This window comes from Salvia splendens, chromosome 3 (genome assembly GCF_004379255.2).
Source record: "Salvia splendens isolate huo1 chromosome 3, SspV2, whole genome shotgun sequence".
Classification (NCBI taxonomy): Eukaryota; Viridiplantae; Streptophyta; class Magnoliopsida; order Lamiales; family Lamiaceae; genus Salvia; species Salvia splendens.
The window spans coordinates 28,788,964-28,806,459 of NC_056034.1; the positions used below are offsets into that span (position 1 = coordinate 28,788,964).

General features: G+C 38.3%; 1 protein-coding gene across 1 annotated transcript; it reads right to left on the reverse strand.

Moving 5' to 3' along the window:
- Positions 1 to 12,393: 12,393 nt before the first annotated feature.
- LOC121795612 (receptor protein kinase TMK1-like) lies at positions 12,394 to 15,734 on the reverse strand. Its single transcript, XM_042194149.1, has 2 exons — positions 13,207 to 15,734; positions 12,394 to 13,132 (listed from the first exon to the last, which is right to left on the reverse strand). Exons 1-2 carry the CDS (start codon positions 15,530 to 15,532, stop codon positions 12,624 to 12,626), a joined length of 2,835 nt encoding a protein of 944 aa, XP_042050083.1. The 5' UTR covers positions 15,533 to 15,734; the 3' UTR covers positions 12,394 to 12,623.
- Positions 15,735 to 17,496: the final 1,762 nt, after the last annotated feature.

The window sequence follows — 17,496 nt, forward strand, 5'->3', positions numbered from 1 at the left end:
CTTCCTCCTCTCCCCAGCCTCTGCTGCCGAGCTCAATATGAGTGCCGCCATTAACATGATATGTATATAGAATTTTGAAATGGCTTCGTCGCTTTATTGAATGAACTGTCTTTCCTTTTTTACTCAATGATTACACCAATTACATTCTCATATATATACCGCCGCCAAACGTCGCTGCAAATCTGTTGAGGCAGATTGAGTGAGTATGCAGGAAAAATTTTTGATCAGCAACTAAAACTCGTACAGATTCTGAGCTGATCGGCGATCCTAACTCTCTATCTATCGTTTGTATTGTAGATTGATACAGAGAGAAGAGGCGAGTTGCAGACTGAGAGGAATGGGACAAGCAGTGAGGCTCCTTTCATAAAAGTGATGAGTCGTGTGGGTATTTATTGATGATTTTTTGGATTTAGTGGTGTGTATTTTTCTTTTCTTTTTTTTCTTTTTGGTTTTTTTTAACAATTAAAACGCGATTGCTTATTCAATAAGTGGAGGGTGCGATAGTTGTGTTGGCTTTTAGCAATTGCACAATGATGGTTTGGAATGGATGATAAGGACGTCAATTTTGGATATTAAATTGAATTATATAAAATAAATTGAATTACGTCGGCAAAATAAAAATAATATAAATCAAAGACATCTAAACCAAAAGATGCAGCAGGTTTGGACACGACTTCTTTCTTCTTAATCTCTGCAACTGCTCTCCCCTATTCATGCTAAGAGTGATGTGTTTTGTAAACAAGAGTGAAGTAAAATCATAATAAGAGTGATGCGTTTTGTAAACAAGAGTGAAGTAAAATCATAATAAGAGTGATGCGTTTTGTAAACAAGAGTGAAGTAAAATCATGCTAAGAGTGATGTGTTTTGTAAACAAGAGTGAAGTAAAAATCATGCTAAGATTGATGTGTTTTATTAACAATAGTGAAGTAAAATCATGCTAAGAGTGATGTGTTTTATTAATAACAATGAAGTAAAATCATACACATACACTATATTCTTAATTCTTATTACTTGGTCGCAATCAACGATATAACAAGAATGAAATCTTAATAAAAAAAACACAACATAAAATGATTATAAATGACGTAAAGCGAAATTACACGCAATAGATACTACTCCATAAATTATTAAATATGATCAAGTGAGATCAAGCACGTCATTAATGATAGAGGTCATTATCGTGAGTTATCATCGACAACAAAAGAAAAAATGTATAGCTTAGGTGTCTGCATTTGGTTAAGCGGCAGAAGCTTCCTACCTCAGCAGCAATCGGAAATTATACATGAGCTTTACCTCAAGATGCAGCTCTATTTTAGTTTAAATCTGCATAATATTGCTTTACAATTTCTCCATTAAACTTCGTATCAATATGGAGTACTAAACTTAACAAAATTCCGCATTTAGCTTTATCTGCAGAAACTAGAAATACACAATAGTGGATCCCCTAAATTATGCTGCAACGTATCAATCCCCAATAAATTCCAGAAAAACCATTCCAAGTACTCTAGCAGATTTTGGGATGAATTGTGTACTTCATTAGAAATTCGGAATATGATTTTTTTCAGTGAAAAAACACTAGCACAACTCCGATCAGAAAGAGGAAACAAATTCACAAAATTCAGGAATCATAGACGGAATTTCTCCAAATTCCCCAACCAGCGCGTGCACCGAAACAGAACAATCCCCCATAGCCACGCAGTATAGTTTTAAAAAAAACGCACAACACACCTATTGGAGTATAGTTGAATATGATTTCCAAATATGCCCTTAGTAATTACTTTTTATTTAAAATATGTAAAAATAGTTAAGCCATAAGATTAATTTGGAGTATTAAGATGTATGGCTGAGATTTGTTCTCTAGTTATACACTTAATATTAGTTATACTGTGATCACTACTCTATATATATATATATATATATATATATATATAGAGTTGTGATCATATGATAACCCATAAATATCGTAATAACCCTATAACTAAATCTGGACCACACATATTTCTAATCTTGTGGCTGAGATTCAAAGTTAGTGTTGAAAGATATGAGTATTATTCATTCAACTTGTTCATACAATTACAATAGGTACGCCTCTTTTAATAGGCCAAGGGTTACATAAAAATGGCAAGATTTGCCCTAATACTCATTCCCTAATTAATTTCTTTTCTTTGCTTACCTATTTTCCTTACTTACATATTTTCCTTTCTAACACTCCCCCTCAAGTTAAGTAATGGGATTACCCATACTTAACTTGCCCAATACCTCAGGGAAGCTTCTTGCATCGACAGCTTTTGTGAGTATATCCGCCAACTGATCTTCAGATCTCACAAAAGGAAGTTCTACTGTCTTGGCCTCTATATTGTCCTTGATGAAATGTCGATCCACCTCGACATGTTTTGTCCGATCATGCTGAACTGGATTTTCAGATATACTGATTGCCGCTTTATTATCACATAACAACTTACATGACTTCTGTGAGTTTAAGTTCAACTCGGTCATCAATTTCCTCAGCCACAGAATCTCAGTCAGCCCACTCTTAATCCCTCGAAATTCAGCTTCTGCACTTGACAAGGCTACCACTTTCTGTTTTTTGCTTCTCCACGTGACAAGATTTCCTCCCACAAAGGTAAAATATCCAGCAGTTGATTTTCTGTCATTTGGGTTCCCTGCCCAATCAGCATCCGTGAACCCATGAATCTCTAAATGTCCATGATTCTCGAATAGAATCCCATGGTTCGCTGTCCCTTTCAGATATCGGACAATCCTCAGTGCTGCTTCCCAGTGAGCTACTTGAGGTGCATGCATAAACTGACTAACTACTCCAACTGCATAAGCTATGTCGGGTCTAGTTTGGGATAGGTATATCAATTTCCCAACTAAACGTTGATATCTCGTGCGGTGAGTGGCTTCAGCTCCTTCTACTATCCGCAGACCATGATTCTGAACCATAGGAGTATCTGCTGGCTTACAGTCCAGTAGTCCTGTCTCGGTTAACAAGTCAAGTACATATTTCCTCTGACTGATGAAGATCCCCTTCTTTGACCTTAGCACTTCTATGCCCAAAAAGTACTTTAGTAATCCCAAGTCCTTCATTTCAAACTCTGCAAACAAATTCTTCCTCAGCTTGCTTATTTCCTCTTCATCATCTCCCGTGAGAATCATGTCATCTACATAGATGATGAGGCATGTGATCTTTCCTTCTCTTTTCTTCAAGAATAATGTATGATCAGAGTTGCTTTGTTCATACCCATACTTCTTCATTGCCTCAGAGAATCTCCCAAACCAAGCTCTAGGTGACTGCTTTAGCCCATATAGTGTTCGTTTTAGTTTGCAAATCTTTCCTCCTTCGAAATCTCCAACAAATCCAGGTGGTGGCTCCATATAAATGGGCTTCTTCAGTTCCCCATGTAAGAATGCGTTTGTCACGTCGAACTGATGTAGTGGCCATTCCCTGACTGCCGCTATTGAGAAGAGCACTCGAATAGTACTCATCTTTGCTACCGGTGAGAATGTTTCAGCATAATCAACTCCATAAGTCTGAGTGTATCCTTTGGCCACAAGTCTCGCCTTATACCTTTCAATCGACCCATCTGGCCTCCGTTTGATAGTGAAGACCCATCTGCATCCCACAGTTCGAACTCCATCAGGTTTAAGACATACTTCCCATGTATTGTTCTTCATCAGAGCCCGCATTTCTACTAGCATTGCTTCTCGCCAGTGAGCAATTTCCATAGCCTCCTCGGCCGTATATGGGATTTCTTCTTCTTCGTAAAGTGCTGCTTCAAACGCCCTAGCCATCTCTGTTAGATTTGCTTTAGCCAGATTCGCCATAGAATATCGGCTTCTACTAATCCTCTCAGGAATGTATCTCTTAGCCGGGACCCCACGAGTAGTTCTGTTGGGGAGTATATAGCGGCCGGTATCACCATCAATTGCTGCATTCTCATTCTCGTCTACACCAAAAGTGTCATGGGTAATAACTGTATTATCTGAGCTAGTTTCAGGAATTACCTCAGATATCACTGGAGGAGGACTCGATTCAGGCGTGGGCGGTTGAGGAGGCTCTACAGCAGATGTGACTGACTCGGCAGTGACACTAGCTTGTTCTGTTGGTTCCACGGTCGAGATACTTGGATGTGGCATCGGCGAACTGAGGGGTCCAATTTTATCACACTCCCCCTGAACAACACTCTCCCCCTGACCCCGAGGTTGGGTGTGATAAAAGTATTCACTTTCTAGAAAATTACAATTCATGGTTGTTATAACCTTCCTAGACCCCGGGTGATAGCATCGATAACCCTTCTGATTTATCCCATACCCCAAAAAAACACATTTTATTGCACATGCAGAAAATTTTCCTCTTTCGTGTTTCGGTACATGCACATAAACGGAACAACCAAAGATTTTGAGCGGAAGTGTGAGAGGTGGGGGAATATCAGTAAGGGATGTGAGAGTCTGCAAAGGAGTTTTCATACCCAAAATTTTTGTAGGCAAACGATTAATCAGGTAGACAGCAGTGGCAACAGCTTCGGGCCATAAAAATTTAGGAACATTTGAGTCAAAAAACAGGGCTCTCGTGACCTCTAGGATTATCCTATTCTTTCGTTCAGCTACACCATTTTGTTCAGGAGTGTAAGGACAAGTAGTTTGATGAACTAACCCCTTTTCTTTAAAAAAATCGGTCATGTCTTTGTTAACAAATTCCCTACCATTATCGGATCTAAGAATTTTGATCGTGGTTTGGAATTGTGTCTGGATCATTGTAAAGAAACGGGTAAATTTTTCAAAAACGTCAGATTTATGCTTCAAAAAATATACCCAAGTCAATCTAGTGCAGTCATCCACAAAAATGAGAAAATATTTAAAACCATGATCACCAACAATAGAAGCTGGACCCCAAACAACGGCATGCACTAGAGAAAAAATAGTCTTAACGCGAGTATCACTTGATCTAAAGGGTTGTCTGTAGTTTTTTTGCCAAAACACAAGATTCGCAAGTAATATCCTTAAAATGGGAAAACTTTGGAAAAAGCATTTTTAAATAACCCAAGGATGGATGCCCCAATCTGCGGTGCCACAACCAAGCTTCCCGATTTGCAGATCCGTGAGCAAGCATCGCGGTGCCACCTTGTTGAGTAATCTCATCCACATAATAAAGACCTTGACGCTCAGTGCCACGCTCAATTATCCTCCTTGTCCTGATATCCTGTAATACATAGAAATTTGGATGCATTCGTAACGTACAGTTTAATTCTTTCGTCATGTGGCTGATAGACATAAGTTTATGAGATAATTTGGGCACATAGAGACAATTTGTAAGCTTTAGGGTTGGGGATATTTCAATGGTTCCACTCCCACCCACAGCGGTCAACTCTCCATCGGCAGTTTGAATTTGGCTTTTAGTTGCCCCATTAAATTCAGAAAAATCTTTCATATCGTAGGTCATAGTATCAGTTGCCCCACAATCAAAAATCCACTCACTCTCCTTAGGGTCAATTTTACTTTGGGCAATGCACGCAATAGGTATATTTTCCAAGGGTGCAAAACGATTTGGGCTTAAGACGGAATTTCCAGACAGTTTTGGGGTCAAACGTGGAATATAGTCTTTCTGGGGGGGCCTAACTGTAATTTTCCTGGGTCATATTGCATATATTCTGAACTATAAGGACCAGAAATTAAATTACTCATGCTTTGGGGTTTATTCTGAAAATCAAATTGGGGATCGAGGTTTCTCAACCCCAATCCGTTACCTCCATATGACCCGCCTCCTTTCTTCTCCGCGAAGGCTGCCTCGCCGGGCCTGCCGCCTCCACCCGGTTGAGGACCGGTATCTCCTGCTCTCCCACGGGTGTTAGTCATCTTCCTATTCCCTGCTCCTTGCGGAAATAATCCGCCTCCATCTTCGACTCCGATGGCTAATCGAGCTTTAGCCTTTTGAGTTTCATCCCACCATTCCGGAAATCCAACGAGGAGGAAACAGGTATCTCGAGTATGTCTTTGTTTTCCGCAATGAGAGCACCATAATTTTGATTTGTCGGGTTTGAAACCGCCTTGGCGATTGGGCTGTTGCGCGGCGGTTCGTGGTGGTGGCTGTTTTGGTCGCGGTGATGGCTGGTTTCTGACGGTGAACCCGTGTCCGACTTGGCCCGATGATGATCCATCGTTGATTGCGCCGGTCTGGGGATCAATGTCTGCTGCTGGCATGATTTTCAACCGCGTAGCTTCTCGTTTTACCAGACCGTATGCGGTCTCGGCTGAGGGCAACGGAGTTTCCTTGAGAATATCCCTTCGGATCCCGTCATATCTTGCATTCAAGCCTGTTAGGAATTTGAACAGCCGTCTTGTTGCTACATACGTTCGAAGTTGGCTAATCCCCTTGTCGCAGCAATCCACAGGTTGATGTTGGCATCGGTCAATTTCGACCCAGATTCCGTGGAGATGTCGCCAATATGTTTCTAGCCCATGTTCCCCTTGCACGATTCGGCCTGCCTTTTCCTCTAGATCGTACAACAGATATGGATCTGCTGTACTTTCGAATGTAGTTTGTAGGCTCTCCCACAGAGCTTGCGCGGTTTGGTGATGTGCAAAGTCGACAACAATTTCTGTTTCGACGTTGTCAATTATCCATGAGAACACTGTCATATCGGCTTCCTCCCATTCTGTGTACCCCTTCATTCCAGGTTCCGGCGGCTACGGTGTACCGGTGATATACCTGTTTGCTCGTCTTCTCACGATGGCTACTCTCATCAGCCGTTTCCATAAGGTATAATTCATCCCGTTGAGTTTAACGGCTAGAGTAACATTCTTACTCATCTTTAATCGTGTCTCCTCCATATTTGGTTTCTCTTCATCGTCTGACATGTTGCAGGTTGGGAATAACCGCCTTCTTGGTCGGGAAATGTATTAGGCTATGATGATTTTATTCTGAGCCTTTGCTCTGATACCATGTTGAAAGATATGAGTATTATTCATTCAACTTGTTCATACAATTACAATAGGTACGCCTCTTTTAAATAGGCCAAGGGTTACATAAAAATGGCAAGATTTGCCCTAATACTCATTCCCTAATTAATTTCTTTTCCTTGCTTACCTATTTTCCTTACTTACATATTTTCCTTTCTAGCAGTTAGATTTACTTCATAAAAAAAAGCGGAGGGGTAAATATGTCATTTCCCTCATTTAATTTCTGAATTTCGCCAAATATCACGTAAAATGATAAAATGATATATGTTAGGTTTATTGCATAGAATGATAGTTTCACCGGATAGAATGATACTCTACTTCATAAAAAAAGGCGGAGGGGTAAATATGTCATTTCGCTCATTTAATTTCTGAATTTCGCCAAATATCACGTAAAATGATCAAATGATATATGTTAGGTTTATTGCATAGAATGATAGTTTTGCCGGATAGAATGATACTCTGAGTTGATAAAATGATACTCTGAATTTCACCAAATATCACGTAAAATGATAAAATGATAAAATGATAGGTTTATTGCATAGAATGATAGTTTTGCCGGATAGAATGATACTCTGAGTTGATAAAATGATACTTTTGACTGACTGATAAAATGATAGGTTTATTGCATAGAATGATAGTTTTGCCGGATAGAATGATACTTTGAGTTGATAAAATGATACTCTGAACGATAAAATGATACTCTGAATTTCGCCAAATATCACGTAAAATGATAAAATGATAGGTTTATTGCATAGAATAATAGTTTTGCCGGATATAATGATACTCTGAGTTGATAAAATGATACTTTTGACTGACTGATAAAATGATAAAATGATAGGTTTATTGCATAGAATGATAGTTTTGCCGGATAGAATGATACTTTGAGTTGATAAAATGATACTCTGAACGATAAAATGATACTCTGAATTTCGCCAAATATCACGTAAAATGATAAAATGATAGGTTTATTGCATAGAATGATAGTTTTACCGGATAGAATGATACTCTGAGTTGATAAAATGATGCTCTTGACTGATAAAATGATACTCTGAATTTCGCCAAATATCACGTAAAATGATAAAATGATAAAATGATAGGTTTATTGCATAGAATGATAGTTTTGTCGGATAGAATGATACTCTGAGTTGATAAAATGATACTTTTGACTAACTGATAAAATGATAAAATGATAGGTTTATTGCATAGAATGATAGTTTTGCCGGATAGAATAATACTTTGAGTTGATAAAATGATACTCTGAACGATAAAATGATACTCTGAATTTCGCCAAATATCACGTAAAATGATAAAATGATTGGTTTATTGCATAGAATGATAGTTTTGTTGGATAGAATGATACTCTGAGTTGATAAAATGATACTCTTGACTGATAAAATGATACTCTGAATTTCGCCAAATATCACGTAAAATGATAAAATGGTAGGTTCATTGCATAAAATGATAGTTTTGCCGTATAGAATGATACTCTGAGGTGATAAAATGATACTTTTGACTGACTTATAAAATGATACAATGATAGGTTTATTGCATAGAATGATAGTTTTGCCGGATAGAATGATACTTTGAGTTGATAAAATGATACTTTGTGCTATAAAATGATACTCTGAATTTCGCCAAATATCACGTAAAATGATAAAATGATAAGATGATAGGTTTATTGCATAGAATGATAGTTTTGCCGGATAGAATGATACTCTGAGTTGATAAAATGATACTCTTGACTGATAAAATGATACTCTGAATTTCGCCAAATATTACGTAAAATGATAAAATGATAGGGTTATTGCATAAAATGATAGTTTTGCCGGATAGAATGATACTCTTAGTTGATAAAATGATACTTTTGACTGACTGATAAAATGATAAAATGATAGGTTTATTGCATAGAATGATAGTTTTTGCCGGATAGAATGATAGTTTTTGCCGGATAAAATGATAGTTTTGCCGGATAGAATGATAGTTTTTGCCGGATAGAATGATAGTATATGTTAGGTTTACAGCATACAATGATAGTTTTGTCGGATAGAATGATACTCTGAGTTGATAAAATGATACTTTTGACTAATAAAATGATACTCACAGCAGATAGAATGATACTTTGAGTTGATAAAATGATACCTTTGTCGGATAGAATGATAGTGTAGCCGGATAGAATGATACTCTAAGTTGATAAAATGATACTTTTGGCTTATAATGATAGTTTCGTCATTTTTTAGGTCGAAGTATCATTTTATCGGCTGCGAAATTAAATGAGCGAAATGACAGTTTTACCCCTCCGCCTTTTTTTATGAAGTAAATCTAAGTTTGAATCTCAACCGCGTGATTTTAAAAATGTGCGGTCCAGATTTAGTTATAGGGTTATTACGATATTTAGGGGTTATCAATATAACGCACCCCTATATATATATAGGATTGTGATCAAGATAGAACCATTTTTAAACGTAGAACCATTCTTAAACGTAGAACAAATGCCAAACGGAGGTCGTTAGATCTTTTAATCCAATGGTGTTGATTTGCACAGCAACTTCCCATTACAACCAAAACTATTATTAATGGGTGAATGCAGATAAGTGAAAAAATAAAGCATGCATGGACTCTTCTTCGTTTCATTCATTCTTCCATCAACATGTGAGTTTTTTCACATGTTGAGTCCGGAATGTCGTGAAAACATAGTCTAATATATATAATTTTTAATCTTGACCGTCATTTTTTCCTCATCCAATGAATAAAATATGTAGAGTTCTAGGTTCTACACTTAAGAATGGTTCTATCTTTAACGCAACCCTATATATATATATATATATATATATATATATATATATATATATATATATATATATATATATATATATATAAAAGTTCAGAATAAACTTTTATCGTGACAATCCCATAAATACAGTATACAATACATGTATACAATGGTGTATTATAATCTACTAGTGTTAACCCACGTGCGGTGCATGATAGAATTTTTTTAATCATACTATTTTAAATTATTAATTAATTCATTAAAATAAGAAATAATATAACTATGTAAGATTAAAAATATACTATAAATAACAATTCAATAAATATATACTCATCCATTCATTTTTACACTTAAAAGACATAAAATTACTATTTAAAATAGAACCAAGACAAACACAATTATTTGGACAACGAAAAAGAGAGTATCAAGTGTTGATACTTTTGAAAAATATGTTTAAAACAATCATTCATATCTCTATTAAAAAAAGCAAATCACAATTTTAATAAAATAATGAATCAATAACTCATAATATTCAAAACGTCAAAATTATGAACAAAAAAAATTCAAATAATAAACTACACAAAAATAACATTACATTAATTGGTTTAGTTAACATTATTACATTAACCAATAATGATAGCCCTTTTAAATGTTTGAGCGTTTATCTTTATTTATTGCACTTTTAAATGTGGCTTGTTGGAACATGAACCATCTACACAATTTTTTATGTTACTTTACAATTCTCAATACTACAAATTCTCTTTTTGTAAATGTATACATGTATATTTTGTTCAACATGATCACCTATAGATAGATAATTAAATTCTCCGTATAAACTCAGTTGTATCATAGAACAATTAAGTGCTAAATCCTAATTTTGACAATAGTATTATAGCATACTATTTTTATTTTGTTTGAACAACTAATTGTTTGATTAACTCGATTTTGCTATATTTAATTATCTCATTGCAAATATACATATAGGGTTATGTTAAAATATACATGAATTTATTGATTCATCATAAGTAATCAAATATTATTATTTTTTTACACCACTTAATATAATTATAGCAAAGCGACAATATAAATACACAAAATTAGTACTCCCTCCGTCCCATAGTAGATGTCACACTTGGGAGATGGCACGGGATTTTAGGAGATGTTATTTTGTGTGTTAAGTGGTGAGAGAAAATATAATTTTATAATTGATGTGAGAGAGAACTTTTTCTAAAAGAGGAAATGTGACATCTTTTGTGGGACAAACTAAAAAGGAAAGTGTGACATCTACTATGTGACAGAGGGAGTAATAAATTGTGTAAAGATGAAAATAAATATTATGCATGTCTCGAGTTAAGAATGTTACAATTCTTCCCTCTCTAAGAATTATAAGAAATATTGGGATAAAATTCTCGATCCATATATACATGTGGTACTCTAACTGTTGCAATCAAAAGAAAAAAATAATAATAAATGAAATGGAAATTACAATAAAAATTATAAAATAAACTGAACTATAAGTCTAGTTGAGAAAACCCCTATTTCTGCAAGACAAATTACATTAAGGTTAGTGCTCTTGAATTGACGTATTATCCCTAAAGATGAATCACAAACCCGCTAGGCACTGATGAACTTGATAGGGCTCCAAAAAATGAGTAATACAATGTTCCTAAAATGTACAATAAAATGTTGAGAGTTTGAGAGAGAATGGAGAATGCTTTTGTTGGTGTGTGATTCATCCATAACTCTATGCCTTCTATAGTCACAAAATTAATCCATGAGAAATCATGAAATTAAAACATCATAAGTTATAAAATTATGACAATAGAGGTTACAAAATTTGGCTTTTCTTATTCATTTTTGTTGTTATTAGCCATGGATTAAAAGTTATAATACATTTCTTATTATGAATAAATAAGTTTCAATGCAGATTTGTTTAGTCCACCATGATGATTGGTCGTTACTTCACATTGTATACATGCAATAATTTATAGTTATTTTCTAAATTATAACTGAAAATTTGTATTACAACGTCAATCATCATCTTATTTATACTCAATCTTCCATAACTCATAAATATTCATATTTAAACTCTAAAATTTATAAATATTTCAAAAAAAACGCCAAAGCTCATCTTTTATATAGGTATAGATTTCGTGACTATCCAAGTAGGTGTGTTAATTAAGATCGAAAAAGAAAGAGAAAAAGGAAAAAAAAAAAAGAAGAAGATTGAACGTGTGAAGTACAGCAATATAGAGTCGTGACCAAGTATGGATTTCCTCATCTCTCCATTAATAAATTTACGACAACTCCAAATAATCCTCCAATCATTTAACTAGACAGCTAGACATGTCACGTTTACACATGCCACTCAAATTGACTCTCACGTTCTACATCAACACAACGAGGTATTATTGGACGCTGATTTGACTCCCATTTGTTGCATTGACGTAATTAAATTTGCTTTTTTAATTTTAAAATCAAATTTAGTAAAATACTCCTTGTTTTGTCACGTGATTTTAAAAAAATTGTGCATAAAAATAAATTAAGCTATCAAATTAGATAAAGAAATGAAAAGAGAAAATTTATATTAATAATAAAAAAAAATTGATCCGCAAAACATTATGTCGAAGTGTCTAAATAATTTTAATCAGCCAATCCTTTCATAAAATAACAAATTAATTCATGAATAATCAGTAAAGAAGAATGCAGCAGTGAGTGACTTTCCAATATCTACAAAGCCAAGAAATAGGAGGCATCAAAGAACAACAAAAGCAGAGTCAAATACAAAAAAAAAAACAAAAATGATCAACAACACAATCTATCTACACCAACACAAAACGAAAGAACAAAAAGAAAAATCAACGAACATCATCCTTATGATATATAGCTAACACTAACGGCCATCAACTGAAGTGAAGGAGTCCGCGAATCCAGCAGGTCTCGTCGGGATGCTGCCATTGCTATCCTCGAGGTCCATATGGCTCACGTCCTTCCCTTCCGCCTCCTGCCACCCCTTCACCATCTGGTTAAGCGGAAGGCTGTAGTCGATCCCGCAATACTCCTCATCCTCGTCCTTCATCGGCTTCCACTTCTCAACGAGGGAAGCCAGCACGTTCACAACGTGCCCCATGTCAGGCCGCTGCCCTGGCTCCCTGGCCGTGCAGTGCCCAGCCAGCTCAGCAATGATGCTGATGCTATCCGAGACGTCTTCCTTTCTGTCTAGCGCTGCGTCCACTGCAGCCATCACCTTCTCCTTGCTCGCCTTTATCTGCCAGAACCACGCGACTAAGTAGTGGCTCTCCTCAGGCCTGTCCTCGTCAAGCGCCATCATTCCAGTCAGCAGCTCCATTAGGACAACGCCAAAGCTGAACACGTCTGCCTTGGTCGTGATCTTACCAGTAACTGGACAAGCAGACATCAAATTATTTAGTCGTATCAAATTAATCGCGAGAAACAATCATTCGAGAAATGCTTACCAGCATACTCGGGGGCAAGGTATCCGAAAGTCCCAGCAAGGCGGGTGACGACAGACCTCTCCCCATCCCCATCCGGGGCCAGTTTCACGAGGCCAAAATCTGAGACCTTTGCGCGGAAATCATCACCGAGCAAAATGTTAGAAGGCTTAAGGTCTCTGTGTATGAAGCTTTGATGAGCAAGATTGTGAAGGTATTCCAAGCCTCTAGCAACATCAAGGGCAATATTCAGCCTCCTTTTCCAAGAAAGAGGCTCCAAATTCAATTTCTTCCAATGGAAAAGATGGCTACTCAGAGCCCCCTCAGACATGTACTCATAAACCAGAATCCTCTCATTCCCTTCAACAGAGAATCCCAACAGAGAAACCAAATGCCTATGGCGAACTTTGGATAGCACAGCGATCTCTGATCGGAACTCATCCAACGCTTTGTTGCTGATCACGCCTGCCTCCATCCTCTTAACTGCTATCTTGGTCCCATCATCCAACTCCCCCTTATAAACCACCCCAAACCCACCACGCCCCAGTTCATTCTCGGGGGCAAAGTTCTTGGTCACATTTCGAAGCACTTGGACTGATATCACCAAGTTCCCCGCCTCAATCACATGAGACTGGCCGCTGTTCACACTGGCAGAGGTCGGGGAGGAAGCACTCCTGTTTGTGTTATCCGCGACCGCAATCTTGACCGTGCTGCCTGAATCAGAGGGAGCCCTCGGATGCACCACGAGGGAGCCCGGATGAGGCAGCCTGCCTCTCCTCTTCTTACACAAGTACATTGAAAGAGGCAGAACTAAGCATATAATAACTGAAAAGCAAGCAACTGGAGCAACGATCACATACAGCTTATTCAAACGCTTCCGTGCTGTGGGATGGCGTGTGGTATTGAAAGCATCGGACGAGGAAGGAGAGCTAGACGAGGAATTTAGATTCGGAGATGATGTGCTATTGTTTTGAGATGGATTTAAAAGGGGATTCCCACCTAAAACAAGCTTCACTCCACTAAACTTTGGAAGAGGAGGAGAAAGATTGTTGTCACTCAAATCCAAGACTGCCAAAGACTTCAAACTAGTCCAATTGGTTGGGATCACACCAGAGATATTGTTAGACTGAAGATACACATGAGTTAGGGATTGAAGATTGGCAATGGAAGGGCTTAACACACCAGAAAGATTAGAATTAGGCAAGTTCAAAGTAATGATCTTTCCACTAGGATCACACGCTACTCCCAACCAAGACGACTTACACGGATCATTACCCGACCACGAGCCCACGAGCCTAGAGGGGTAATCCACACCATCAAGAAACATTAACAAAGCCATCACAGCAGGGGCACAAAGATCTCCAGGATTAGGCAAACAAAATGGATTTGATTTATAAGTAGCATTAGCAGCATTGAATTTAGGCACAGGCCCCAAAAAGTGATTGTTATTCAAATCAAGCCTAACAAATTCCATCCCACTCAAACCAGCAGGAATCAAGCCAACAAGATCATTACCATTGAGGTCAAGATCTTGCAGTGAAACCAAATCACCAATGCTTTCAGGAATTCTACCTGTGAAGTGATTCCCATGAAGCCAGAGGCTAGTGAGGGAAACCATAGTAGAAACAATCTCAATTGAACCAGACATTCCCACGGCTTGATCATTCAACCAAAGCTGTGAAACAACAGAGCCTCTAAAGCTCGCCGGAATGCTCCCGGAGAGCCGATTTTTCGACAGCCTCAGAACCTGCAACGACGACATGTTCCCCAGAAACTCCGGCAGCGGTCCGGCCAAATTGCAGCTCATCAATGTGAGATTCGTCAGCTGAGCGGAGCCCCGGAGCGCCGGCGGCAGGGACCAGCCGGCGGTGGCGTTGAGAGGGTTGTAATCCAATGCCATCACCTCCAAATTCACAAGGCCGTCGAAGAAATCAGATGGGATTGAATCAAATTTGTTGTAGTCCAAATAGGCATACTTCAATTGAGACAAACCGGCGAAAGACGGCAGCTTTCCGCTGAATTGGTTCCTTTGAAGGCCGATGTTGAAGAGATTAGACAATTGGTTGAAGTTTTCCGGTAAAGGGCCTTCGAGGCCTAAGCCCTGCACCTGAATCTGAGTGACCCTTCCGCCTGAGCAGAAAACATGCGGCCAGCTGGGGGGCCCACATGGGTCATTGTTATTGGCAGGCCATCGCAGGAGCTCCGCATTTTCGAGATTTTTTCTGAATTGATTCAGCACGGCTAAATCAGTCGGGTCCGTGGCGCTGTGGACGGCGGCGGAGAAGATGGAGAGGGAGAGGAGGAGGAAGAGAGGCGCGGCGGCGAGTGTTAGGTGGGAAGCAGTCGCCATGGGAGATGTTTAGGGGCTAGCATTGAGAGGGAGTGAGGGGAAGCTTTTTCAGGATTCCATCATCCGAAGGTGATGATAATTGGAGAGAGAGATTGCAGAGCTCCTCGGCTTTCTCACGTGCAAGAATAAGAGTGAACAGGAAACACCAGGGAATTTAAAATTGAGAAATGGAGAGACTTTCAAGCCAAGATTGTTGAATGAAAATATGTGGGCGTTTGAGACATAGAAACCGAGGGACAAGGGTGTTTTTGTGTTTTCACATGTTTTACCAATGAACTTGGTTTTTGATATTTATGTTTTGTTTTTTTCTGTTTCTTTGGAAGCTAATTTGTTCTGTTCTGTTCTGTTCTGTTAAATTCAGTGGTTCCAAAATACTGTAGTTTGCGCGGGTTGAGGGAAATTGAAATAGTTTATCTATATTTTTACAATCAAATCTTTTTAGCAAGTTACTGCGCATGTTCAACAATTGCTTAAACTCGTGGTCCAAAATAAAAAATTTACGGACAATTCAATTATGTAGAATATGATTGGATTTTTAAGTGCTCAATCAAATACTACTATGATTCGTATAAATTGGTGTTGGACTAATCGTCTAATCCCATTACAATGAGCCATCAATAGTTCTGTATTCATACTTCAGTTGAATAGATTCGACGTCACGTGTCAATTCAAGTCCATTAGAGCATCCGCAACGCGGTGCCGTCGCCGTTCCTATGCCGTTCCGGAGGAACGGTTTCGCGGCGGCACGCGTTGCAGCGTGCGTTCCGTCGCCATTCCGTGCCGCCACCGTTCCCATGCCGTGCCGCGTTTCGTTCCTCCGGAACGCGGAACGAAACGTTCCGCCACGCGCCGAGGCGACGTGGCGGACTCCCATTCGACGCGTGAAGCCCACTCGCTGCCCCGCGAGTGGGCTTCGTCCCGATGACGCAATAATTCATTTTTTTTAAAAAAATTCGAATTTAATAAAAAAAAAATAAAAAAATTTTTTATTAACGGTAATGAGACCGTTAATTTTATAGCCGTTTGTTTTTTTTTTTTATTTATTTATTTACTCTATAAATACTCCTATTTCATACTCATTTCAATCACAAACACACATCTATTTCTCTCTATTTCCACCCCAATTTTCATCTCAAATCAACTCTATTTTCCTTCTCCCAAATTTAATCAAACTAATGGATCCTTATGAACAAATGCGTCAAATATTGGAACAATCACTTGAAGAAGATCGACGACGGGAGGCGGAAGAAGCCGCTCCGCCCCAACGTCGCTCCCGTACGTACATCCATCGTAACCGGGAGGAAGCCGCCGCAAGGTTAGTACGCGACTACTTCTGCGATAACCCGGTTTGGGGAGATACGTACTTCCGTCGCCGTTTCCGCATGGGGAAACCGTTATTTCGACCCCGAATCCCCCGGAAGCTCAACCGCAAGTAGTCCGCCTCGAAGTGGAGCGCATCCGTCTATACAAGAACGGTTATCTATTCGTGCAAGGACACGCGACTCTAGCGCCCACACCCAACTCCAACATGATCTAATTGAGCACATTTGGGCAAACTTTGGCGGATGAAATTATTAAAATTGTGTACTTTTATTTTTTTATGATTTTAATTGTGTGCTTTTTATTTTTTTAAGTTTAAGTTGTAACTTTGTTTTAATGTTGTGTGTTTTTTAATAAAATGTGTTTGTTTTTTTAATTGAATTGAGTTGAAATTAAAAAAAAATGAAATTGAATGAATAGTAATTTAAGGAACGGTTAAGGAACGGTTAAGGAACGAGGGTTGCAGGTTCCGTTCCTTAGTTAAGGAATGGAGTAAAAAAGTACAGTGGGGCCCTCAAATAGTGGTTTAAGGAACGGTTTAGGAACGGTATAGGAACAGCGTTGTGGATGGCCTTATTTATGGATCACGTAGCAAAAGGGGAAAATGAAAATAAAAATGAAATTGAAATGCAGGTCTTTTATGT